Here is a 25,593-nt window from a genome sequence, read left to right as displayed (position 1 = left end):
ATTGGAATCGAATCGAGAGTTTGTGATTCAGAATTGAATCAAATAGTATAAATATTGGAATCGAATCGAGAGTTTGTGAATCAAATAGTATAAATGTTGGAATCGAATCGAGAGTTTGTGAATCAGAATTGAATCAAATGGTATAAATATTGGAATCGAATCGAGAGTTTGTGATTCAGAATTGAATCAAATAGTATAAATATTGGAATCGAATCGAGAGTTTGTGAATCAGAATTGAATCAAATAGTATAATATTGGAATCGAATCGGGAGTTTGTGATTCAGAATTGAATCAAATAGTATAATATTGGAATCGACTCGAGAGTTTGTGATTCAGAATTGAATCAAATAGTATAATATTGGAATCGAATTGAGAGTTTGTGATTCAGAATTGAATCAAATAGTATAATATTGGAATCGACTCGAGTTTGTGATTCAGAATTGAATCAAATGGTATAAATATTGGAATTGACGAGTTTGTGATTCAGAATTGAATCAAATGGTATAAATATTGGAATTGAGAGTTTGTGAATCAGAATTGAATCAAATAGTATAATATTGGAATCGAATCGAGAGTTTGTGATTCAGAATTGAATCAAATAGTATAATATTGGAATCGACTCGAGTTTGTGATTCAGAATTGAATCAAATGGTATAAATATTGGAATTGAGAGTTTGTGATTCAGAATTGAATCAAATGGTATAAATATTGGAATCGAATCGAGAGTTTGTGAATCAGAATTGAATCAAATAGTATAATATTGGAATCGAATCGAGAGTTTGTGAATCAGAATTGAATCAAATAGTATAATATTGGAATCGAATCGAGAGTTTGTGATTCAGAATTGAATCAAATAGTATAATATTGGAATCGACTCGAGTTTGTGATTCAGAATTGAATCAAATGGTATAAATATTGGAATTGAGAGTTTGTGATTCAGAATTGAATCAAATGGTATAAATATTGGAATCGAATCGAGAGTTTGTGAATCAGAATTTAATCAAATAGTATAATATTGGAATTGAATCGAGAGTTTGTGATTCAGAATTGAATCAAATAGTATAAATATTGGAATCGAATCGAGAGTTTGTGAATCAGAATTGAATCACATAGTATAAATATTGGAATCGAATCGAGAGTTTGTGAATCAGAATTGAATCAAATGGTATAAATATTGGAATCGAATCGAGAGCTTATGAATCAGAGTTTAATCAAATTGTATCGAAATCAGAATCCAAATGAATCAAGAGCTTGTGGATTTGAATCGAATCAAATCAGGAAATCTATGTCAATATCCAGCCCTAATACTTTGGGGACAAAATTGTCCCCAGAAGTTAGCTTAATCAGACAAAATATTTGTATAGACAATATAACCCCTTTTATATAGCACACAGGTAAGTATGTGTGTGTGTGTGTGTGTGTGTGTGTGTGTGTGTGTGTGTGTGTGTGTGTGTGTGAGTGAGTGAGCGTGTATTTATCACATTGTGGGGACCAAATGTCCCCATAAACCCAAAAATGTTGACGTTGTGGGGACATTTTTTCTGTCCCCATGAGGAAAACAGCTTATAAATCATACTAAATGATGTTTTTTGAAAATGTAAAAATGCAGAAAGTTTTCTGTGAGGGTTAGGTTTAGGGGTTGTGTTAGGGTTAAGGGATAGAATATATAGTTTGTACAGTATGAAAACCATTATGTCTATGGAAAGTCCCCATAAAACATGAAAACACAACATGTGTGAGTGTGTGTGTGTGTGTGTGTGTGTGTGTGTGTGTGTGTGTGTGTGTGTGTGTGTGTGTGTGTGTGTGAGAATTTGCTATAACCCTGCAAAACTCTAAAACCTCCAAATGTAGAGCAAAGCATACACTCGACCACACATGACTCACGCTTACACACCATCTGTGTCTGTTTGTGTGTGTTAGTGTATATGTAAACCGCGTTAATTCCAGTAGTCACAGACCCCTGTTACTGTTTCACTCGCCAGCTTTCAGTCTCTCTCTCTCTCTCTCTCTCTCTCTCTCTCTCTCTTTGGCATTGGCTCAGATCCGCAGAGGTTTCTTCAGTCAGTCAGTCAGGTTGCATTCCTGCGCGTGTCTCTGCATCTTCCGCCAGTGTGTGCGCGCGCTCGTGTATGTTTGTTTACCCGGTCTGGTTTGCACAGAAGTGAAGGCGGCTGCACATGTACGAGAGCGCGGCTCATTAGGAGGTTATGCCGCTCGCGCACATCAGCTCTGTGAGGCAGTTTTGCCCCGCGACACCGCGCTGTTAGGACGCGTCCTCTCTGGATCTCTGCGCGCTACTCTGTACAAGTGAGTCTGCTTGCAGGACGTCAACATACAGTGAGAATTGTTAAGTGTGTGTGTCTGTTGGTGCAAACACGCATGAAACTGTAGCGAATTCTCTCCTACCCAAAGTCAAATGACTCAAACTTACAGGAGGGCAGGACTGCTGGACCTTGCAATCTGTTTGTATTGGTGAGCAGTGTAGGAAATATGTGTTTGTTTCAGTTTGTGGTGTAGGATGCACAGAGTCAGATGTGCTGTCTTTGGAAAGTATGTGTGTGTGTGTTTGCTTATCTATAGTTTGTGTGCAAAATTATCCATCTGACAGTACCTTTATTGGATAACCAATTAACTAATAAAGCAAATACATTTTTTTTTTAATTATTATTCTAAATAAACAAAACAATAGGGGAAATCTATTATAATTCTAAATATTTAATGTAAAAAAGGAAGTATGTAGTATACACTCATTTAGGGTGCAAAGTAAACGTGAGATTCTGTGTGATTGTGTGTGTGTGTGGTGGCATAATGCTTTGAACACACACTTCCTCTGGTGACAAGTGGGAGGGCACAACCAGAAGTTTGTTTTTAGGCCACTGATATGACAGAGAGAGAGAACATACAGTAAGTGATTATAATCCATTATGAATATCAGGCCAACCTCACTTATCTCATCTCATTATCTCCCTCTTGTCTCTCCACTCGTGTTTTACAGTGTTTGCAAGGCGGCATTGTAATGATATTTGTTGAACATTGTTTTTAGGGTTGGTTCTAAACCCCTTACTCTAAAAGCCAAAGTATACTTTGGTTGTCGGCATTGCTGATCGGAACGCGCACAGTTTGTGTGATGCAAACTTCGTCATCTGGGCGGACTGTCCGCGCGGGGCCAAGATATTCCCGACACGCGCACAGTCTTCATCTGTCCACATCGTCAGCGCATGCGCATGTCGTTGACTGGACTAAAAGAGTGTCACAAAGCAGTCGCAGTGCGCATGCGTCGAATGTTGTAGCGTTCATTGACAGTACGTTCACACCAGAAGCGGCGAGAGCGTCAAAATTCGCTCTGGCTGCCCTGCCTTCGACGCTCGTGGACGCTCTGACGTAGTTGAAATAGGCGGCAACGTTTGTTCAGAATGCTTTGTATTGTGAACTATATTTAAAGGGGCCGCAATTTAAACATCTAGACATGTCCACCATTTACTTTTTGCCGACCTATCAAAAGTAGCGTCTATCCTCATGGACTCTTTAAAATGTGAAAATAAGAAATCGATCGATGGCAGAAAGTAATTAAAATTATAGTTGTTTGTTATCAAAATAAAATACATTTGTAATAATAACTGTGGTCTTGGTCATATATTACAGGGAAACCCGTCACGGCAATAATTCGTTTCTCCATTTTATCTTCGGAACGAATGTTTGGTGGGAACTTCTATATTCCAATAGGTTGCCGCCGAACCGCGTCACAGCTCATTACCATAATGTTGACTGCACTTGAACTTCCATCTGACGCCCACGCCGCCCAAGACTCGCCGCGCCGCTTCTTGCCGCCGAGACACACTGGCTGTCATTGAAAATGAATGACTTCCGGTCGATTTGACGCTCTCGCCGCCTCTGGTGTGAACGTACGGTAACGGTCAAGAGGAATATAAGCGACCGGAAACAATCCGATATGGAGCAAAAAAAAAAAAAAAACTAAACTATACCTTGGCCTTAAGGCCACATTTTGAAAGTAATTTCACTATGTTAAATGCCTCATGTTCACACTGAAACGGCGTTTTCCTCCATTGAAAACAGTGTTTCTAAAACGCTCTCCATGACCGCATACTTTGGTTAACAATACGTTAGATAACACATTTTTCAAACAAATGTATTCATGTAAATGTGGACTAAGTGATAAACGTCTCCCATTAATTTAGCTAGAACTGCTTAAAGTACTGTCTCCATTGAAACGTTTTGTAGCAAAAGTTACAAATACTTTGAAAATAGGTTGAAAATCTCCAATTGAGATTGCGACATAATGTTGAGCCTTTAGCCAGACTTCCATGTTATTTATAGCATACCGACTTATGATTGGTCTTGTCTTCCTTATATGTAAAGGTGCATTCAGTAACTTTTGTCTGTGTGTCATCTTGTACTGACACTGACACCTAGTGGCTTGGATGCAGCATCATTTAAAATCAATAGTTTTCAGTTTCAGGTGCCATTGTAGACATTTAGTATTCACAATCAGCCATGATGACTTTAATCAATGAGTGAGAGTGTCCAATAACAGGACGGTTACTGAGATCAAGTGCGTAGTATTCGGCTGGTCCTGTGATTCAAACATGTGCAGACTCTCACCATGGAGAATAAAACAATTTTTTTAAGCTTACTGATATGACTGGAGTCCTCATTTTAATGCGAGTACTCATGATTTGCAATATATTGCATATTTACAATTTGTAGTTAAAACTTTTCAATGAGGAAAAAATTACTGAGTGCACCTTTATCCATTTTGCTGCCTCTAGGCCAGAAACATACTTTACACAAGTACACAGATGCTTGGCCGGTGTATTGCAAGTGTTCGGTTCTAATGTACATAGTCAACGCGCGTAGATGTACTGTGGCGGTAACAATCCTCGGTAGGGGGCGCAAGAGTTACCTTCAAATGTCTGTGCCATTGAACCGGATTTTATTATTCAGTTAGCTGTAAACATGTAAACAGTTTACAAACTGTTGCTCTGCCAATATTGTAGTTGACCCTTAAGAGAAAAATTATCGTAGAAGCAACAAAGTTATAAAGTCAGAAATAGCACAATGTTGATAGTGCGGGAAATGTAGCAGAGTTGTGAGAAGTGTTTGCATTGTGTGTGTCTGGCCTTAGGCGCCATTCAGATCGAAAGCAGTCTTGCACTGAAAAGGCTAGACTTGGTGCATAGAAAAGTAATTTCAAAAATGCAGATGGATGCAAAAAACTGTTTGGTGTAAACATCCCCTTACATAAACAGTGATTCTTGTGAGCAGCCGACGGACAACTAAACGCATACTGATGGTCATTACAGTGGCAAAGTGACTCTGATGCAGCATTTATGCAGAACCAGAGCCTGCAACCTTAAACATTAGGACTATTCTTTCATTCTGCCTTACAATCACTGGCATTTCCTTCAGCAATTGCATATCGAGTTTCATTAAGTTTTTCTGCTTTAATAACAAGAGCCGATTTTTGCAGATTTTCCTGTTTGTCCTCTTGACCATAAACTATAAAGCTTTTGGTGAAGAGGTGTTTCTGTGTTTCCTCTCTTTTTGTGTTTGTATGCATTTGATTGTAACCATGCATGTAGTATGAAAGCTTGAAAAACCTGTTTTCATTTTTTTGCCTGTGTATAATTAAAGGGATAGTTCACCAACAAAATGAAAATTCTCTCAACATTTACTCACCCTTATGCCATCCCAGATGTGTGTGACTGTCTTTCTTCTGCTGAACACAAATGAAGATTTTTAGAAGAATATTTCAGCTCTGTAGGTCTTTAAAATGCAAGTCAATGGTGACCAGACCTATGTAGCTCCAAAAATCACATAAAGGAAACATCCAAGTAATCCATAAGACTCCAGTGATTAAATGCATGTCTTCAAAAGCTATATGATAAGTGTGGTTGAGAGACAGATCAATATTTAAATCCTTTTTTTACTCTAAATCTACACTTTCACTTTCAGATGTGAAAGTGAAACTAAACAGGCACCACATATGACTTTCAAATGTTAAGTGAAAGTGCAGATTTATATATATAAAAAAAATATATATATATATATATAGATCTGTTTCTCACCCACAGTATGTTTCTCAACTTTATGTGATTTATGGAGCTATAAAGGCCTGGTCACCATTCACTTCCATTGAATGGACCAACAGAGCTTAAATATTCTTCTAAAACTCTTTGTTTCTGTTCAGCAGAATAAAGAAGGGCGTACACATCTGGGATGGCATGAGGGTGAGTAAATGATGAGAGAATTTTCATTTTTGGGTGAACTATCCCTTTTAGTTTGCGCACATTTATGCCTTTTGTATTTTGTAATCTAAATGTATTGCGTATAATATGCACGATTATGTGTGTGTGTGTGTGTGTGTGTGTGTTTGTGTTATCATGCAAATGCAGGAGAGAAGCTGATATATTAGCAAGAGAGCGCTGAGGAAGGAAGTGTTGGTGTAGAGGAGGTCAGTGCAGAGGATGCCCTTTAAATGCAGAAAATCCCTCCACCAATTGTTGGAAAAGTACAAGAGAAAAAAGTGCTGTAGCATGTGACTCATCCTGAGACATAGACTGGTTTCTGAGGTGATGTCTGCTGCTCCTTCTTGAGTCTGCCTGAGGAGCTTCGGGACGAAAACTAGGGGGAAGAAAGAAGGTGGTTTGCTATCAAGATTTCACACCTTTTGTGAGTTTGTATGAAAATGCAAATGGTCATGGTGAATCCGCTATGCAGAGTATTTGTAGAGTGTTTTTTTGTACTGTATATAATATGTGGATTCAGAGTGCTTTTTGAGTACATGTAGTTTAGACACTGAATATATATCAGGTGTATAGTGTATGTAGATTGTTTTTAGCACTCTAAGAGTATTGTGTATAGTAGCCTAGCCTACCTATAGAGTATTTGTAGAGTAAGTAGAGTGCTTGTCAAATACATGTAGATGTAGTGTATCTATCTATAGCTAATTAACATCTACTAAACGTCTTAAAAAGATCAGATTTACACGGCTGAAACATCTGCAATACATCTGATGAATGTCTTATTGACATCTGAGAGGAAATGTCTTATAGACGTATTGCAGATGAGCAAATGTATGTGTGCTGTCAGGGCTATTAGAGTATGCAGAGTGTCTGTTGTAGATGGTTTATTGAGTTATAGAGTATTTGATGAATGTACGGTATGTAGATTGCTTGTTGAATACATGTAGAGTATGGGTGGGCAAATTGACCAGACTAATCACGATATGAGTAATTTATATTGCAATAATGATATATATATATCACAACGTAGTGCATTTTTTCTGGAAAACCAATAAAATGTCTATTTTTGGATAATCCAGTCAGTGAATTAAATACTTAATAAATGAGAACTACCTTCTCTTACATGATGTTCTCTTTATTTGGAACTTGACAAACTTGTTTTTAAATCAACCAAACCATAATGTGAAGTTTCACGTTATGCCCCATTTTTGATTGACCAATGTTATTATTGTTTTGCGAACTTTCCTCAAGAAGCTCAATATCTTCACAAAGCAATGCAACAAAGAAAATAATACAGAAGTAAAAAAAAATATCCAACTAAAATAAACATAGTCTTTAAATGAGAATATATGAATATCTGAAGAAAAACATGACCGGTTTGTTTTCTAATATTTAACATCATTCAAACCGAATTTTAGTAAGGGTGATGATTAGTCTAAAAACCCTTTATTTAGGCATGACACAGTTGTAGATGTTTTCCTCATCACTGGTGGTTAGCATAGACTGTTTGAGATGTTTGACTTCCTCGATAACGCTTTAAGGTAATAAAGTTGATGGGTCACGTAAGCTTTGTGGTCTGCGCTGTGATATCAAGAGTAGCTCTCCTATCTCTGAAGCACAAATATATGGTAGCCTGCTGGACTTGCATGCACCGCATGTGACAATTACATGAAACAGATGCGCGTGTCAGATGAGAAGCATATTCAGCGCTTATGAAGGGCTGAACGAGTGATGAATTTATTTTAATTTGCTGAGTTTCTTTAAAATTTGTAATGCCATAAAAAACATGTCATGTTTCTTCAATTCATTTAGTCTCATGTGAAGCCCGCCCACTAATAGATACGCCAACGACCCACACATGGATATTTACCAATCGTGATATATATGATGTAGCTAAACCTTTATCGATCGCCACGATATACACTGATGAGCCAACACATTAAGACCACTCGCAGGTGATGCGAATAATGTTGATGGTAAGCGAACAATCAGTTCTCGTAGTCGATGTTGAATGCAGTAGAAATGGGCAGGAGTAAAGACCTGAGCGACTTTCACAAGGGCCAAATTGTAATGGCCAGACGACTGGGTCAGAGAATCTCTGAAATGGCAAGGATTGTGTGGTGCTCCCTGTCAGCAGGGGTGAGTACCTACCGACAGTACTTAGTGGTCCTAGGAGGGAAAAACCACAAACCGATGACAGGGTGTTAGGCACCCAAGGCTCATCGATGCGCAAGGGCAACAAAGGTTATCCCACTGGTCTGAAATGACAGAAGGTCTACTATGGCACAAGTCACAGAAAATTTTAAAGATGGTTACGTGAGGAATGTGTTACAATACACAGTGCAACGCACCTTGCTGCATATGGGACTGCTTAGCCGCAGGCTGGTCTGAGTGCCCATGATGACCCCTGTCCACCTTCGAATGCACCTACAATGGGCATGCGATCGTCAGGACTGGACATTAGAGCAGTGGGAGAAGGTCACCTGGTTAGATGAGTTGCATTTTGTTTTACATCACGTGGACGGCCGTGTACTTGTGTGCCATTTACTTGGAGAAGTGATGGCACCAAATACACTGTGGGAAGACGACAAGTCGGTGGAGGGAGTGTGAAGCTCTGGGCAATGTGGTCCGGCCATTCATGTGGACGTCAATTTGACATGTGCCACCTACCTATACATAGTTGCAGACCAGGTACACCCCTTCATGGCACTGGTATCCCCTGATGGCAGTGGCCTTTTTCAGCAGGAGAATGCACCGATCCACACGGCACACATTTTTCGGGAATGGTTTGAGGAACACGATGAACCGTTCAAGAGGTTGCCCTGACCTCCAAATTCTCCAGATCTCAATAGTCTGTGGGATGTGCTAGACCAGTACGTCCAATCCAGGCTCCACCTCGCAACTTACAGGACTTGAAGTATCTGGTGCCAGATACCACAGGATACCTTCAAGGGTCTTGTAGAGTCCACGCCTTGTCGGGTCACCGCTGTTTTGGCGGCACTCTAAGGACCAACAGCATATTAAGCAGGTGGGCATAATGTTTTCGCTCATCAGTGTATATCGTCATATCACCCAGCCCTAATTTAGAGCGTTTGCAGAGTATTTGCACACTATATGTAGAGTGTTTGTCAAATACATGTGGCTTATTTGCAGACTCTGTTGAGTGTCTGTAGCGCTTGTAGAGTGTTTTGTGGAGTTTTCTTCTTGGAGTACTGTAGAGTGAACAGTATGTAGAGTGCACGTCAGAAAACGGAGAGTATTTGTAGAGTAATTGCGGACTATATATAAAGTATTTGTATTTGAGTGTACCGTAGCTAGAGTGTATGAGTGCTTGTAGTAGCGTGCTTTTTGAATACACGTTGAGTATCTATAAAGTATCTGTGGAGGATTTGCAGACTTGCAAGGCACTTGTCGAGTTGCCCACTTATAAAACACAGTATTCAGAGTGTACCTGTGCATATATAGATTATATGTAGTGTACACAATACACATGGAGTATTTCCAGTCCTTGTTTAATAAGAGTAGAGTATGTAGAGTACTTGTAGAGTAGCCCAATATACAGTATAATTTTAGTTTATATATAGTGCTTAAATAAAATAAAACATTGAGTGCATGTAGAGTGTCTTTAGAGTGCTTGATGATGATATCTACAGCACTTAGTAGCCTACGGAGTATTTACTGAGTAGGCCTATAGTATGTAGAGATACTTACTAATGATCTAAACACAGTCCAGCTTGGCCTGTAACCTTTTCAGCATATACAAAAGATCAATAAATCACTCCCGTGCAATGTTTATCCTCTCAAACAGATAGTGACCTTCATATCGAACTGAATGTAAGATAATGATGCAAAGAAACCTCTGCTCAAATCAACCGACTTGTGTTCCCAACTACCTTGCACTGCTGTCAGAACAAAACTGTACAAAATAAGATATTTCATAATATAAAGCACAACTGTGAGCCAGATATCCTATTTGTATCTGTGACGGCACATTATGTTTGGGTATGTGGTGGATGCATGCGGTTCCAAGTGAATATTTAAAAACAAAAATAAGCAAACATGCAAATCTGAGCAACATTCGAGAGTGTTACTTGCTGCCCATGTTTGGTTTCCAAGGATTTTAATACAATGGAATATGGGGGTGATTTATGGAGAAACTCAATTTAAGGACTGTTTTCAAGTGGGTTTTGTATTACTAAGCAAAATGTTTAACACATTTTACCATGTTTAAATCCATTCCGCAGATTTGCCCCCAAATTAAGTGCAGAAAATGTGGGGAAAAAAGTATGTAAGTATGTCTGGGCCTTAAGCACAGAGACTTTACAGTGAAGAACACAGCACTTTAATTAATTTTTGGTGGAAATGTTGAGGGATTCCTCTGTGTGTGTGTGTGTGTGTGTGTGTGTGTGTGTGTGTGTGTGTGTGTGTGTGTGTGTGTGTGTGTGTGTGTGTGTGTGTGTGTGTGTATGAGTGAGTGTGCTTTACTGTAATTACTCATTGAAGCAGCATAGAGGACTTAATGTCCTTGGGATGATTGAATCTATCTCTACTGAAATGCTACAGTATAAACACATACAGTCTACATATATCTCCTTCAAAGTCTCACTGTGATATGTTAAACCAGCTAAAGCTGTTTGTTTGTGTTAGCTGGTTTCACAGACTGGTCAGGCTTGTCAGTTGAATGTTTTTAGAGGAGTTTTAGATCACTTTTCAGCTGGTCAGGTTGGGAGACCACCTTACACCAGCTAATACCAAACAAAACATCTTAACATGGTTTAAGGAAAGCAACCCTATTGATATTGTATTTATGCAAATTAGTATTCTTTGATTTGGAATTGGAACTTCTCTTAGAGCTTTCAAGTTCTCCTTTACCTTGAAACTGTTCTAATCCCAAATATTTTATATGTATGTATATCTATCTATGTATCTGTAACACCCTAAAAGCCACCCAGAATACCCTGGCAACCATTAGCAACGCCCTGGCAACCACCAAGAGCACCTTAGCAACTGATTAGGACTGCCCTAGCAACCATATTAAATGCCCTAGCAACCATCCACAACACCCTAGCAACCGATTAGCAATACCCATGCAAACACCCAGAGCATCCTTACAACTGATTAGCAATGCCCTAGCAACCATCCAGACGAGCACTGTATAGAAGCAGATTAGCAACACCCTGGCAACCATTAAGTATCATAGCATCTGATTGCAACACCCTAGCAACCACCCAGAACTGATTAGCAATGCCCAAGAAACCAAACTGAACAATGACTTAGCAACATCCTGGCAAGGGTGTTTGGGATGCTTGACACAGTATTGCTAATCAGTTGCTAGGGTGTTCTGGATTGTAGCTAGGGCAGTGCTAATTAGTTGCTAGGGTGTTCTGGTTGTTTTTTAGGGCAGTGCTAATCGGTTGCCACAGCATTGCTAATCAGTTGTTAGGGTGTTCTTGTTGGTTGCCATGGCATTGGATATTGGTTGCTAGGGTGTTCTGTTTGGTTGCTAGGGCCTTCTGGTTGGTTTCAAGGGTGGTGCTAATCAGTTACTGAGGTATTCCGAATGGTTGCTAGGGCATTGCTCATTGGTTTCTAAGGTATTCTGGATGTTGCCAGGTCATTGCTAATCGTTTTCTACGGTGTTGTGGATGGTTGCTAGAGCCTTCGGAATGGTTGCAAAGGTGGTGCTAATCAGTTGCTGAGGTATTCTGAATGGTTGCCAGGGCATTGCTAAGTGGTTGCTATGTTGTTCTGGATGGTTGCCAGGGCATTACTTATTGGTTGCTAGGGTGCTCTGGGTGTTTTCCAGAGCATTGTTAATCAGTTGCTAGGGTGTTCAGGATGGTTGCCAGGGCATTCTTATGTTTGTTAGGGTGTTTCTATCAGAATGCTAGGGTGTTCTGTATGGTTGATAAGTAATGCCCTAGCAACAATTTAGAACACTCTGGCAACCGATTAGTAATCCCCTGAGAATCATCTAGAACACCTTAGTAACTGATTAGCAATGCCCTGGCAACAATCTAGAACACCAAGCCAACCATCCAGAGTACCCTAGCAACCAATTAGCAATGTCCTAACACCCATCCAGAACAACATCCGGAGGACCCTAGGAACTGATAGCAACACCCTAACAAACATCCAGAATGCCTTAAAAACCATCCACAACATCCTTGCAACTGGATAGCACCACCCTACCAACCATTCAGAACACTATAGCAACCGATTATTAATGCCCAGGAAAACACTCAGAGCACCCTAGCAACTGATAAGCAACGCCCCTGCAACCATTTTGAACACCATGGCATTCGATTAGTAACACCCTAACAACTAATAAGCAATGCTCTGATAACCATCAGGAACACCTTAAAAACCGTCGAATATTTGTCTGATTGTATGGCCTGTGTAAACTTAGAATTTTTTTTAAAAGCCAAGGCTTTATGAGGCAACTTCAAAGTTTGTCTTGATGAACTCATCTAGTTCTCTGACGTCACTCTCTTTCGGTTTCTCTCACTCTTTAACACTCTTCCTTTCTCAGTCTTCCTTTTCTGTTTCCTGTGGTCTGTGTGTTTATGTCTTGTGTGTGCGTGTGTTTTATAGATAGCACTGAATGGATCTTTTTTGTATGACTTTATGCATGCTCACTCCAACCCATGAATTCATGCATAAACACACACAGACACACATTTAGACACGTTTCCAGGCTGCAAGGAGCGTGAGATTGCTGTGTGTGCTGGGAATGGGAATATTCCCTTGCTAAGCATCCACCATTGAACTTCTGAGCAGAGCATCATCACATAATTTTCACAGTATTTTAGACAGTTGTGAGAGAGACAAAGAGACTAAAAGAGCTTCAAGGTCACTGAGGTCCAATCAAGTAATGCAAAATATTTGTGCACCTACAAGATTTCTGACCGTTCAATAAGGTTACAAGGCTCTGTAAAGTTGTAACGTTTTATATATATATATACATATGTGTATGTATATATTTGTGTGTGTATATATATATATATATATATATATATATGAATACACACGCACACACACGCACATATATATACATATGTGTATGTATATAACCATCTCTCCAGATACTTCAAATCTTTCGGTCCATTCTTGTGGACTCTTGTCTTTAGTTCACCCCACAGGTTTTCTATGGGGTTCAGGTCAGGTGATTGGGATGGCCATGGCAGAATCTTGATTTTGTGGTCAGGGAACCATTTTTGTGTTGATTTTGATGTTTGTTTTGGATCATTGTCCTGGAAGATCCAGCCAGGGCCCATTGTAAACTTTCTGGCAGAGACAGCCAGGTTTTGATTTTTAATCTGTTGGTATCTGATAGAGTCCATGATGCCATGTATCCGAACAACCTCAATCCGGGTGGCGGAGGACAAGTCTCAGTTGCCTCCGCTTCTAAAACCGTCAATCCGTGCATCTTATCACGTGGCTCACCGTAGAGAGTCACAGCATATGGAGGCTCATGCTACTCTCCGCTATCCACTCACGACTTACCAGAACCCCACGAGGAGGTTACCCCATGTGAGTCTATCCTCCCTAGCAACCGGGCCAATTTGGTTGCTTAGGAGACCTGGCTGGAGTCACTCAGCACGCCCTGGATTCTAATTCGTGACTCCAGGTGTGGTAGTCAGCGTCAGTACTCGCTGAGCTCCCCAGGCCCCCATTAGCCCCACAACATTAAACATCCAGCACCACATTTAACCGTGGGCATTGGGTACTTCTTCATGTCTGTGTGCGCCTAACCCACCTCTGGTGTTTGCTGCCAAAAAGCTCTATTTTTTTGTTTCATCTGACCATAGAAACCGGTCATATTTGAAGTTCCAGTAGTATCTGGCAAACTGAAGATAGTTCTGAAGATAGTAACTATTTGAGTTTGTTGTTGGACGAGAGCAGAGGCTGTTTTTCTTGAAATCCTCCCAGACAGCATATGGTGATGTCTGATATAGACTTTCTGACCCAAAGACCCAACCAATTTCTGTAGTTCTCCAGCTGTGATCCTTGGAGATTCTTTGGCCACTTGAACCATCCTCCTCCCTGAGCGTGGAGACAATATAGACACACATCCTCTTCCAGGCCCATTCTTATTATCTCCAGTTGATTGGAATTTGTTGATGTTTGCCCAGATGGTGGAAATGGGTATTTTCAATGCTTTGGCTATTTTCATATAACCACTTCCCTTTTTGTGAAGCTCATCAACCTTTTTCCGCACAACATAACTTTCTTCTTTAGTCTAACCAACTGTGTTAGACGATTAAGGAAATTTGGCTTGTGTGGTGCCTCATATTTATACCCCTGTGAAACAGGAAATCATGGCTGAACAATTTCATGTTCCTAGTCACCTAGGTGCACTAAAAAATGTAAAATATGAATGGGAATATTCTTCAGATATATTTGCAGATGCTTTTATCCAAAGGGACTTACAGAGCCCTTATTACAGTGTCAATCCCCCCGGAGCAACCTGGAGTTAAGTGCCTTGCTCAAGGACACAATGGTGGTGGCTGTGGGGATCGAACCGACAACCTTCTGCTTAACAGCTATGCCGCTGTACCACCACTACTCCACAAAATATTGGTATCGATATGTCTGTGCATCCCTAATATATACTTTAAAACGTACATTTTCTCTTCAGCAATTCATGCTTGTAGATCATAAACTTGACTGGAATGAAGCAACTGTTAGCTCGAAGTAGTAGTGAAGGTTGAACACGGTGATGCCCTTAAACATTAATGACAAAGATATGTTGGATACCCTCAGGATGCATTTAACACTGTACGTGTGTTTAGGAAGAGAACTGTGCAGTAGGAAGGAGTTCACTGCTAGTACTTATAAAAGCTTTATGAAGCCGTTGGTAATGTCTAGATGTTGTGATCTTGTTCGTATTCAAGTTCTTTCTTCTGTTTTCCCTCTACAGAGCAGTCTTTTCGGAAGTACCAGCTTCTCTCTGGCCAATCTCCTCCAGTCCAAAGACCAACAGCTCTCTCTCAACCTGAAGTAAGTAAGTTGAAATGCATCCTCTGAGGTGTATTTTATAGTGGAGGTCTGAAAAAATGCTGACTGAAATGGGAAAATTCTACCTATCTAGTTTTGAGTAAGCCTAAATGGTAAATGGTCTGCACTTATATAGCGCCTTTTTAAGCCTTAACAGTATTCAAAGTGCTTTACTCTGCGTTTCATTCACCCATTCATACACCAATGCGGCAGAGCTGCTATGTAAGGTGCTAGCCTCCCATTGGGAGCAACTTGGTGTTCAGTGTCTTGCCCAAGGAAACTTCAGCATATGGAGTCATGTGGGCGAGGATTCAAACCACCAACCCTGCAATTAGTGGACGACCCGCTCTACCACCTGAGCCACAGCCGCCCTAAAGCCTAGTTTGGAATAGGTTAAGAAATTCTATTAATATTATAATATTTTTATAAAACGTTCTGCATTGGTTATAATTCAGTTGACCAATATTACGATAACATCCTGTAATATCTTGATGAACATTTACTGAACATTTCAAGTGCATGTTGCTCAAAGATTCTGTTATTGATTTTCAGCCTGTTTTCTGTTTTGCCAAAAAATGGCATTTTCGGGCAAAAGTTTTCGGCCGCTAAACATGCAGTGCATCCATAATATACATCCATATTAGATATCATTCTCTGCCAAACCTTTCAGAGATGTACTGTGACTACATTTAGACTGTGCTCTTTTTTTCTGGTCTAAACTTAATTTCTCATGCTTTGTGTACAAGCTCTGATCTCTCTGGAGGTACACAGATGATGTCAGGCGCAAACAGCTGATCAAACATGCCTGGGAATGCTGAAATTCCAGCAGATAGCAGCCCATCTGTTCCTGTGTTTGTCACATATTTATTTGCCACGCAGAGAGATCGCATGTGTTATGTTTCCATTGTATGCTAGCTTGCGCTCTAGCTTGTTGTTTTGAAGCAGATAAAAACTTGCTGAGAAGGTACAAGATAAGAATTGCAATTGCTTCTATCCAAAGCGACTTACAGTGCACTTATTACAGGGACAATCCCCCTGGAGCAACCTGGAGTTAAGTGCCTTGCTCAAGGACACAATGGTGGTGGCTGTGGGGATTGAACCAGCAACCTTCTGCTTACCAGTTCAGTCCTTTACCCCACTACGTCACCACCACTCCTCACCACTTTACACGGAATGGCAATTTTTTGTTGTTGTCCGATGTACTGCTCTGTGTCTCTGGATGTGTCCTCTTTCCTGTACTCATATCGCTTGTCACATTTCCATTTCTGGCTTATCTCTTTCCTCTCTGTGTATCATGAAACATTCAGTCATCTATAGATCCTTATCCAAGCAGACTTGAATGCAAAGAGAGAATGGCAAAAAACGGCCAGTCTGCTGCGGAGATCTTTGTATGCAGTCACTTGAGTCGCTGTATTGATTTGGAGGGAGTTTATTGGTCGGTTCTCTTTGAGATATGCCTTACCCATGGATCTTTTCTGGTAGAGATATATAAAAAAGATCTGTGCATCAGAGCTAATATCTGATCTTATCCTACAATACTCTGCTCACCCTATATAATAACCCTGTTCCTTCCATTCTTAATCGTCAAGGAGATTAATAGCTACTGTTAACCCCCTTCTTATTAGCATTTATCCAACCATTGATACAAGATGGCGCCGCAGATGGCGGCCTCAGTGTGGAGCTCTCCAATTCTTTTGTTGTTTTTGTTTGTTTGTCCTGTGTTTAGTCGTTTTTTTCAATCAGTTGTACCAGGGACAAACTGTTGAACATTCGGCAGCACATACCAGACAATCTTTTCCCGATTTGTGACTTATTCGGATGCTGGACATTTTAGTCGGAGGTGCAGCTGTGTTGTACAAGCGCTATGAGACACAAACGAGGGAAGCGAAAATAATTCAAGCACAAGGCATTATGGGTATTCCCCATAGCTTCAATTTTGTACATAATAGTTTGAGTTACTAACACTTAACATCTTAAGTCTGGATTTTTAAGAAAATAAGTTCAAGGAACATGGATATTTGAGATGAGACCAAAACTTGACATTTCAAATAATGTTTAATTAAGACAACTTTTTTCCGGTAATGACAACATTAGAGTCTACAGTATACAAATCATTAAGGGCATTAAAAAAGGTGTTAAAGAAGCAACACAAAATGATGTGGTTGCTTCAGCAATTGTGTTTTTTATCTCACATTTGCATCTCATAACTCGATAGATTAGAAACCTTAAAAACCTGTTATGATATGTGCGACCAGCCGTGTAAAAATCATTTAGCAAAAATGTAGGAGGCATACTAACAGGATTCTACAAGACCAGGTGTAAAATTACACACTTCCCCTTTAAATGTGACGGAGGTTTGATGAAAGTGTTAGCACAATTTATTTGATACCTGATAATCATGTTTTAATCTTGAAGTTTTCAGTATAATTAGAAATAAAATTATACAAATATCACAGCAAACTAAGTGTAGAATTTGTATATCAGTAAAATAAGAGAACATATATATATATACACACTGTGTGTGTGTGTGTGCGTGTGTGTGTGTGTGTGTGCGTGTGTGTATATATATATATACTGTGTGTGTATACTGTGTGTGTGTGTGTGTGTGTGTGTGTGTGTGTGTGTGTGTGTGTGTGTGTGTATATATATATATATATATAGACTGTGTGTGTGTGTATATATATGCATGTATATATATCACACTCACACACACATACACACACGCACATACACACACACTACCGGTCAAAAGTTTAATTTAAGCAGTTCAATTCCAGTGAATAACCTGAAATGGTACAAAGGTAAGCGGTAAACTGCCAGAGGTTAAAAAAAAAAGTTTCGGTTACCAAAATCTGAAAAATGATGTACATATCAGAGTTATACAAAAAGTCTTTTTTCAGGGAACAAGTAATGGGTGAACAACTTACAGCTGTTCTGCAGCAATGGAGTTAAATTAAGAATTGAAAGTTGATTTTAACAATTCCTACAGGTGTCCCAACATTTGTTGATTACTTACAAACCCTCTGTCTGTATAAAAGCAGTGTTGAACAGATGTAGTAGTATATTGCGTGCATAATGGCAAGACAAATGCAAGTAACAAAGACAGACCATTACAACCCTTAAAAGTGTAGGTCTTCCTTTAGAGAAATTGCAAAGAAAGTCAAGGTGTCAGTGAGTACAGTTTCCTACACCATCAAACGGCTTGGAAACTGGATGAGACTCTGACAGGAAGAGGTCTGGCAGACCCAAAGCCACAGCAGAAGTTTCTGAGAGTCAACAGCTTGCATGATAGACGGCTCACAGGACAACAGCTTCAAGCACAGCTTAACACTGGTCGAAGTAAACAAGTCTCAGTTTCAACTGTGAAGAGAAGACGTCGAGCTGCAGGTTTGACCGGTTGAGTTGCAGTAAGAAAGCCATTGCTTGTCATATGATGTCAAACTAAGAAAACGAGGCTTGCCCGGGCCATGAAGTACTGCCAGTGGACTACTGAAGACTGGAAGGTCTTATGGGCCGATGAAATGTGTGTGGGATTATAGGCTGATCGTCATAGTTGCTCCGCCTCTACTGCCGTGAAATCATCTAAACGCAACGCGAAACAATAACACGACCGCTAGCTGTTAGCTACTAGCTCATTGTGCTGCATAAAGCAGTTGTTGCATCATGGTGATTTTACACAAGTGTAACAGTTAAATTGGGCTGGTTGTTTTAGAAGCTTTTCAGTAGCTGGTCAACTAAATAAAGTGAAGCTTTCAAGCAGAGTATAGAGTAACGTAACAAAACGTACCATCCTCCATCATGGACTCCAGCCGTGGCTGAGTCCAGCGCACTCTCCCTCCCATTGCTCGCCGGTTTAGATAGCGTCCATTTGGTCGAACCACTTCCACTTTTACTTGATGGTTCTGTAGTTACTTACGTTTTTAAATAACCCTTTTCCCTACACTGTTGGTTGGTCCGGTGGTAGCCGTGTGCGGCCAACAGCTGAGACACTTCCTGAAAGACATTTTTGTTTTGTTCGTCGCTAACGAGTGGACCGTCTGCACCTCGTTTATTGACCATGGTGTGGTTTTGCGCACAGCCATTTCTTTTTACAATTTGAAAGTCGCGTGAACAAACGATACTGCCATCGCTGTTGCTAACTTTAAATCTAGCGGGTTGATGTCCCGTTTCGAAGAAATCCTGTATCTCTGATAGTGACTATTCTCTCTGACCAATCACTGATCTGCAGGATTTTGACGTCATATTTAGTATCGGTTCGGCTTGCTTGGAACCTCGACCGATGTGGTACTAAAAAAAGTAGCGGGTACCAGGTACTATCCACAGTGGAAAACCCCCCAAAAAGCGAGCAGAGTCGTGTAGAGTCTAATTGTACCATACAGTGGAAAAGCCCCATTACATTTCAAAATGTCAAGAGAATTTGTATTCCACGTGACCTCTATAATCTTAAAATTTTGTAGAGTGTATAATTTGTAAATCAGTAAAATTAGAGAACAGGTTTGGAGTCTGAACATGTAAGGAAGGCCTAAATAAAAGCGATCAATGTGCTGAGAGTAAATCGTGATCTACTTATTTCATTTTTATCAGTGAATAACTGGCGTTTGGCCTGGCTAACTATACTCTAGCAATCCTTACTGTAGCTGTTTTTAACTTTTTTTTTAAACTTCTAATAGTCTGCCTATCACAGCACTGCAGTATGGCAGCCACAGTAAAACACACACTCTCAGGGCCTGATTTAGTGCCACAGTGGGGGAAAAGCCATCATGAAGTACAAACCCTCGCAGAAAAAGTGATCAGGGCTGCTCTGTATGACAGCTCTCTGCAGTACTGACACTCTGCACTTTATAGGGGCTTATAATGCTGCCAGTTTAAGTCATAATATCACACGTCCTGGTTTTCTATTATGTAATCAGTACATGTTATTATGAAGAATGGGTCAGAATGGTGGACTAATCAACTAGCCATCCAACAACCAACTACGATATTGATTTACATGTTGCGCATTTTTTACCGAAACTGCGTATTCACAATGCAAGTTGCGCAATCTGATTAGTGTCTAGTTTAGGTCAGGTTCACCTGTTTATTTGCTTCATTGTCTGTGCAGAAGTCAGTAATATTACTTTATATTTCGGATATAGCTGGTTAATCTCACATATATAGAGAGTGCGTTTGAAGGAGGTATTAACCCTTTAGTGAAGTTCATTGTACAGGTGTTCAGCTCTTGAAGCTCATGCTGCTCAAACATATGAGTGGATTATTTGAACCAATGCTTGCTTGATTTGTCGTTCTTTCCAAATAAATAAATAAAAACAGTGTAAGTGCATTGTTAATATCTTGCAGTATTATTTTTTTCTTGCCATCAGTATGTTTTAATTATTGCTGTGATGCATCTTTTTCTCCCTGTCTTCGTGATTGTTGACAATAAAAAAACAAAACATTTGTCGATGCACATTTTTGTAAGTAATTTCGTTAATGAGATTAACACTGAGCCAAACACATGCAGATGGACATTTTTGGGGCATTTCGTAATATCTTATGCAGTTTTATAACCATTCTGCTAAATCGTTGCACTTTTAAGACCAGATTGATCACACTGTGAATATGGTGACAGGAGGTCAAAAATTCTGCTGCTGAAATGCTAATCACTGCCCCCGGTGGCTGAAGTGGGAAGTGTTGTTGAAGTGAAATGTCCACAGGGTGGCACCAAAAGAGAGTTGTATTTTTAGAGAGTTGGAAATGATGTAATGCAGTCAACAGGAGGGCATATTTTATAAACCATCCTCCCAAACTCTAAACCTAAAGCGGAAAGTATACTTCTGTTTTGACGCGATTAGGCGCATATGCGCTACGACTGCTATGAGATACTGGACTATTTCTCTTCAAGAGTTTATAGCCATAAAGATGTTTTTTATGTTCTTATATTCCTTAAGTTATACAAATGCATGTATCTCCTGACTTGCACTCTCGACGTGCACATCCACTGTTGTTGTTTACACATTCGTCTCCTGTTGTTTAGTGGCGATTATATCTTCTAGCATTTTGTGACCATAATGGCTCATATGTGAGTGTTGACACGTTGTTGATCCACTAATTAGTGCGAAAAACTCCTGGCGCATGAGCGTGGTTTGAAAAATCGGTTGCGCATGTCAGTGCTCAAGCACTTTGCTTATGACGAGATGTCCTGTCTGACTGAAGTATATTTTGGGCTTAACCGTCAATGGAGCAAAAATGCCATTTTAGACCACAAATGCAACCTCTGAGTCATACTCACCATTGTTTATGTGAAAGTGATTACTTCATGGTTTCCACAGGACTAGAACCCTCGTCTCTGAGATTGGTCACACAACATGTATTTGAACATGAACACACATTTAAGTAAGTAATCCTGAAGAATGCGTTTGATTTCAGGTTACATGAACATTCGAATACAGCATGTAGATTTTCCAAGTGATCATGTTGTTAAAACGGTCAAATAAAAAATGTTCTTTTGTAAATGCCCCCTAAGAAATGCATCCGATACCAGCCTTGATACCTTGAAAAATATGCAGTTTGCAAGTACTCAATCATTGACTTACATTTACATTTACATTTATGCATTTGGCAGACGCTTTTATCCAAAGCGATTTACAGTGCAATTATTACAGGGACAATCCCCCCGGAACAACCTGGAGTTAAGTGCCTTACTCAAGGACACAATGGTGGTGGCCATGGGGTTAGAACCTGTGACCTTCTGATTAACAGCCCTGTGCTTTAGCCACTATGCCACCACCACTCCTTAAGAAGTAATATACACTCCTTAAGAATAATGTACATGCTTGTATGCAAGCAAAGGGTTGTTGCTTTCATAAAATGTAATGTTACAGCACTGGGTTTCACGCAGCATACAGAGAGGGAAGGCTGACTTCAGCTCGCAGCAGAAGTGTCAAGTTTTGTGGTGTTATCTGACGCTTGCATATGTTACTTACTGTATGGTTTGCGTTAGGCTGCTCGGTTTTACCTCAAAATCGTTTAGTGCAATATTGCAGGCTTAAAAGGAAAAACTCACCCAAAAAATGAAAATTGACATTATTTATTCACCCTAGGTTGTTCCAAACCTCCAATCCTTATTTTCCTGCATATTATTTTTCCATAGACCATTGTAAACAAGCTAAGACAAGCAAACCATCTTAGGCAGGTTTAAGCTGTTTTTTTCAGCCCAAGTTTTCAGAACAGAGCCTATATTGGCATAATGCAGAATTTGGGTAGTATTCAAAGTTGTTGTCTTGTGTCTGCCAAATAATTTAGCTCACTTTCAAACAGAAGGCCGCTCGCAAGGATTACAGGGTAAACAACTGCGACCTGTTTACAGAGGGAAAGGTGCAGCCAGATGCCCAATCCTGATTTGACATTTAGCCCCCGGCTAGTGCACTGTCAGAGAAGCAGGTCCATTTTTCATTGCTCTGACATTTTTCTCATTGTTAGTCTGAAGGTATTAGACAAAGTTCCTCCACAGCAAGTTAAAATGGCTGTCAGAGGAGATTGTGTGGCTCTGAGCAGAGGAAGAGGGCTTTGACACCGGAGGGATTGGGATAAGCTCGGCTTGTCACAGTCTGACATGTGGGCGAGGTGCAGGAGCAGCTTACTGTTTTAATGACCATCAGAATAAAAAGCCTTTGGTCGGCCGCGTGGCACGCACACACTCGTATGGGCACTTATGCTTGTAGTGTTTTGACATGATGAAATGTTGTTTTTTATTACTGTCAGGGATGCTAAGCATGGACATTTGTGCAGAGCAGAATATAATTGAAGCATTCAGGCACTTAGGTTTAAATATGGATGCTTCAATGTTAGGCTACGCTACTAAAAATAAAGGGTCGTCAAAGGTACTTTCCACAGTATTTTTCATAATTTTTATGATGACCACGATGGCACTGTTTAAAATATCTGTTAAATTTACAGTCAAAAAACATCATAAAATTGATATTAGCCTTCTGAAACTGTAAAAATCAGCTTTTTACTTTATAAATGTATTGTTACTCATGATGGACGATGGCCGCCGACCGCGAGGGGAGAAGGGGCTCCTAACCGACCGCCTAGAGTGGTCAGGGTCGCTGCCAGGGGCGCAGGGGTCACCTAACGGCCGCAGAAACACGGCAGGGTTTGAGACCGCCGACCGCGAGCGGGGAGGGGCTCGCTGCCGACCACCTGGAGCGGGAGAACCGCTGCCAGGTGCGGGGAAGACCCCTTCTGTTCCCCGAGAACGTGGTGGGGCGTTCCGTCTGCCAGGGGCTGGAGGTCTGCCTCTGATCCGCCCGGAGAGGCGTGGCTGTTGTCCGATAGAGGGTGTAGGAGTGGCCGAGGAACAAGCTGTGGCGTATCGGAGAACCGGCGAGTAGTTTTTTCTCTCTCTCTCTCACTGCCGCTCTGCGTTGGCCTTTTCCCTCTTGTTTAAATTGTACACTGTTACAGGACCCCCCCCCATTTTAATTATTTCTGTTTCCCTGCCCTTGTCCCCTCCCTCGTCCAGGTAGACGGGGATGACCTGCTGGCAGACTAGGCTTAAAGCACGCCCTCCCCCAGGGAAGCCCCAGCCTGAGAGAACAAGGGAGGAATGTGGCAGGGTGGGGCCGGGTCGTGATCCTACACACCCAGTCCTGTATTAGGCTAATTAAGCCTCCGAGAGGGATAAAGGTCGACTGCAGAGGATCGTGCGGGAGAGAGAGATCATTTACGGATACGTCCGACATATGTGTGTTTGTCTTTTAAGTTTATCATTAAAACTATTATTTATATTGTCAAGCCGGTTCTCGCCTCATCCTTTCCATTAATCCCTTTACACTGTTCTTCACCTATGCTATCTTATGAAAGCGAAAAATGTTACTATAGCGCATGACTTTAAAAGCGATGCATTTTAACGTTTGCACTATATAATCAACTACATTTTAATTGTTGAAGCATGACCAATTTTTCGCGGTAGCTAAACTGACTTCCGATGCAAACGACCGGGGTACGAGTCCTGAAGAGCACGTGAGTCGACATGTTAGCATCATAAAATTGTGTCATAAAAGCACCACAAAATTTTATACACTATTGGTTAGGTTTAGGGTAGGGAGGTTAGAGGTCTGCAACCCGACCTGAGCCTGATGGGACCCCGAGAACCTGATGGATTTTAGGCTGGGTTTGGGTCCATTTGTAATTAGTGAAAAAATAAACAGGCCAACCAAACTTGTTTCGCTCATGCGCTCTCAATCACAGACACTCACGAACGGATGAGATAGGGGCCGTTCACAGCGAACGTGTTTTTGCGTCTACTCCGTTCCCATTGATTTCTTATGTAAACACATGCTGGTTTGCCCACGTGTCATTCGTTCAGTTCGGCATGTGAGTCAATTGTGATAAACAAGGAAAGATGGGTGAAATGCACTGAAGACAAGTGTATAGGTATTCTCAAAACATGACTAAGACATACAGTAAAAAATTAACTCTATTTCTAAAGTGTCTTCGTACATTTGTACACATGCAAATTCCATTTGTTTTCCTTTGCCATGCTTGTAAAAACTGTATTTCAGCGTGCGCCAATAGCATTCGAGAGTGGGAACATGTCATTGACAGGGCTGGACTGGCAATCTGGCATACCCGGTATTTTCCCGGTGGGCAGATGCACTTGGGGTGGGGCGGACTGGCCAGCAGGAGAACCGAGCGGGCCGGTGGGTCTACCGTGAAACGTGCCGAATGGGCCACGATAAGCACGCTCAACAACTTTTGGGCCAGTTGCCATGTAAAATCCCAGGCCGATTTCTCTTCCCAGTCCAGCCCTGGTCATTGGTTGGACCCACTGAATGAATACAGCCTTTAACTGAAGTAGTCGGTCATTTTGTTTGTGTTGTGAACGAACTGGTGAACTCGTTCGCAACTTACATGAATGAAACAGTCATCGTGAATGATGATCTGCAGACCGGGAGGTGGAGCTGCATGTCGTTCATTCATATCATTGATCTCGTTCAACAAGAAATGGGGCCTGATGAATTATGAATAAAAGTGAGTGATGACCACACGTTACAATGACATACGGACGTTATTGAAACTCGTGTGGCAGCAGTGCAATACATAAAATCTGCATGATTTTATGCATTGCACTGCTGCCACATAATTGGCTGATTAGATAATCGCATGAATATGTAGGTGTACATATGTATCTAAGTGAGGTGTGTCCGAAGGTGTTTAATAAGGTTGCTGGTGTTTCCCCCTTTGGCTTGAAATCTCTGTAGGCCTTCACTGCAGTCTCATCAGGCAAAACCCAAAATAATTCAGAAGCTCATAATATAAATTGTGTTTTTTAAAAAGCATCTCACTC

At 40.7% G+C, this 25,593-nt stretch overlaps 1 protein-coding gene across 10 annotated transcripts in view; it reads left to right on the top strand.

Annotated features, from left to right (window-relative positions):
* The window catches only part of inpp4b (inositol polyphosphate-4-phosphatase type II B), a 156,981-nt gene that overhangs the window by 32,548 nt on the left and 98,840 nt on the right, over positions 1–25,593 (top strand). For 5 of the 10 annotated variants that reach the window (XM_052127595.1, XM_052127604.1, XM_052127593.1 and 2 more), the window contains one exon: positions 15,187–15,266. The exons of 1 other annotated variant lie outside the window; for it this stretch is intronic. In XM_052127595.1, the coding sequence (XP_051983555.1) occupies positions 15,187–15,266 (80 nt within the window). Of the gene's footprint in view, positions 1–2,093; positions 2,308–6,667; positions 6,691–15,186; positions 15,271–25,593 lie in introns of those variants that run through there. 4 more of the 10 variants (XM_052127598.1, XM_052127600.1, XM_052127599.1 and 1 more) reach the window with 4 other exon arrangements.

The sequence above is a fragment of the Xyrauchen texanus genome, chromosome 5 (assembly GCF_025860055.1).
Source record: "Xyrauchen texanus isolate HMW12.3.18 chromosome 5, RBS_HiC_50CHRs, whole genome shotgun sequence".
NCBI classification, from domain to species: Eukaryota; Metazoa; Chordata; class Actinopteri; order Cypriniformes; family Catostomidae; genus Xyrauchen; species Xyrauchen texanus.
Note: the sequence above shows the minus strand (reverse complement) of the source record. Positions and strands in the feature narration are given on the sequence as shown.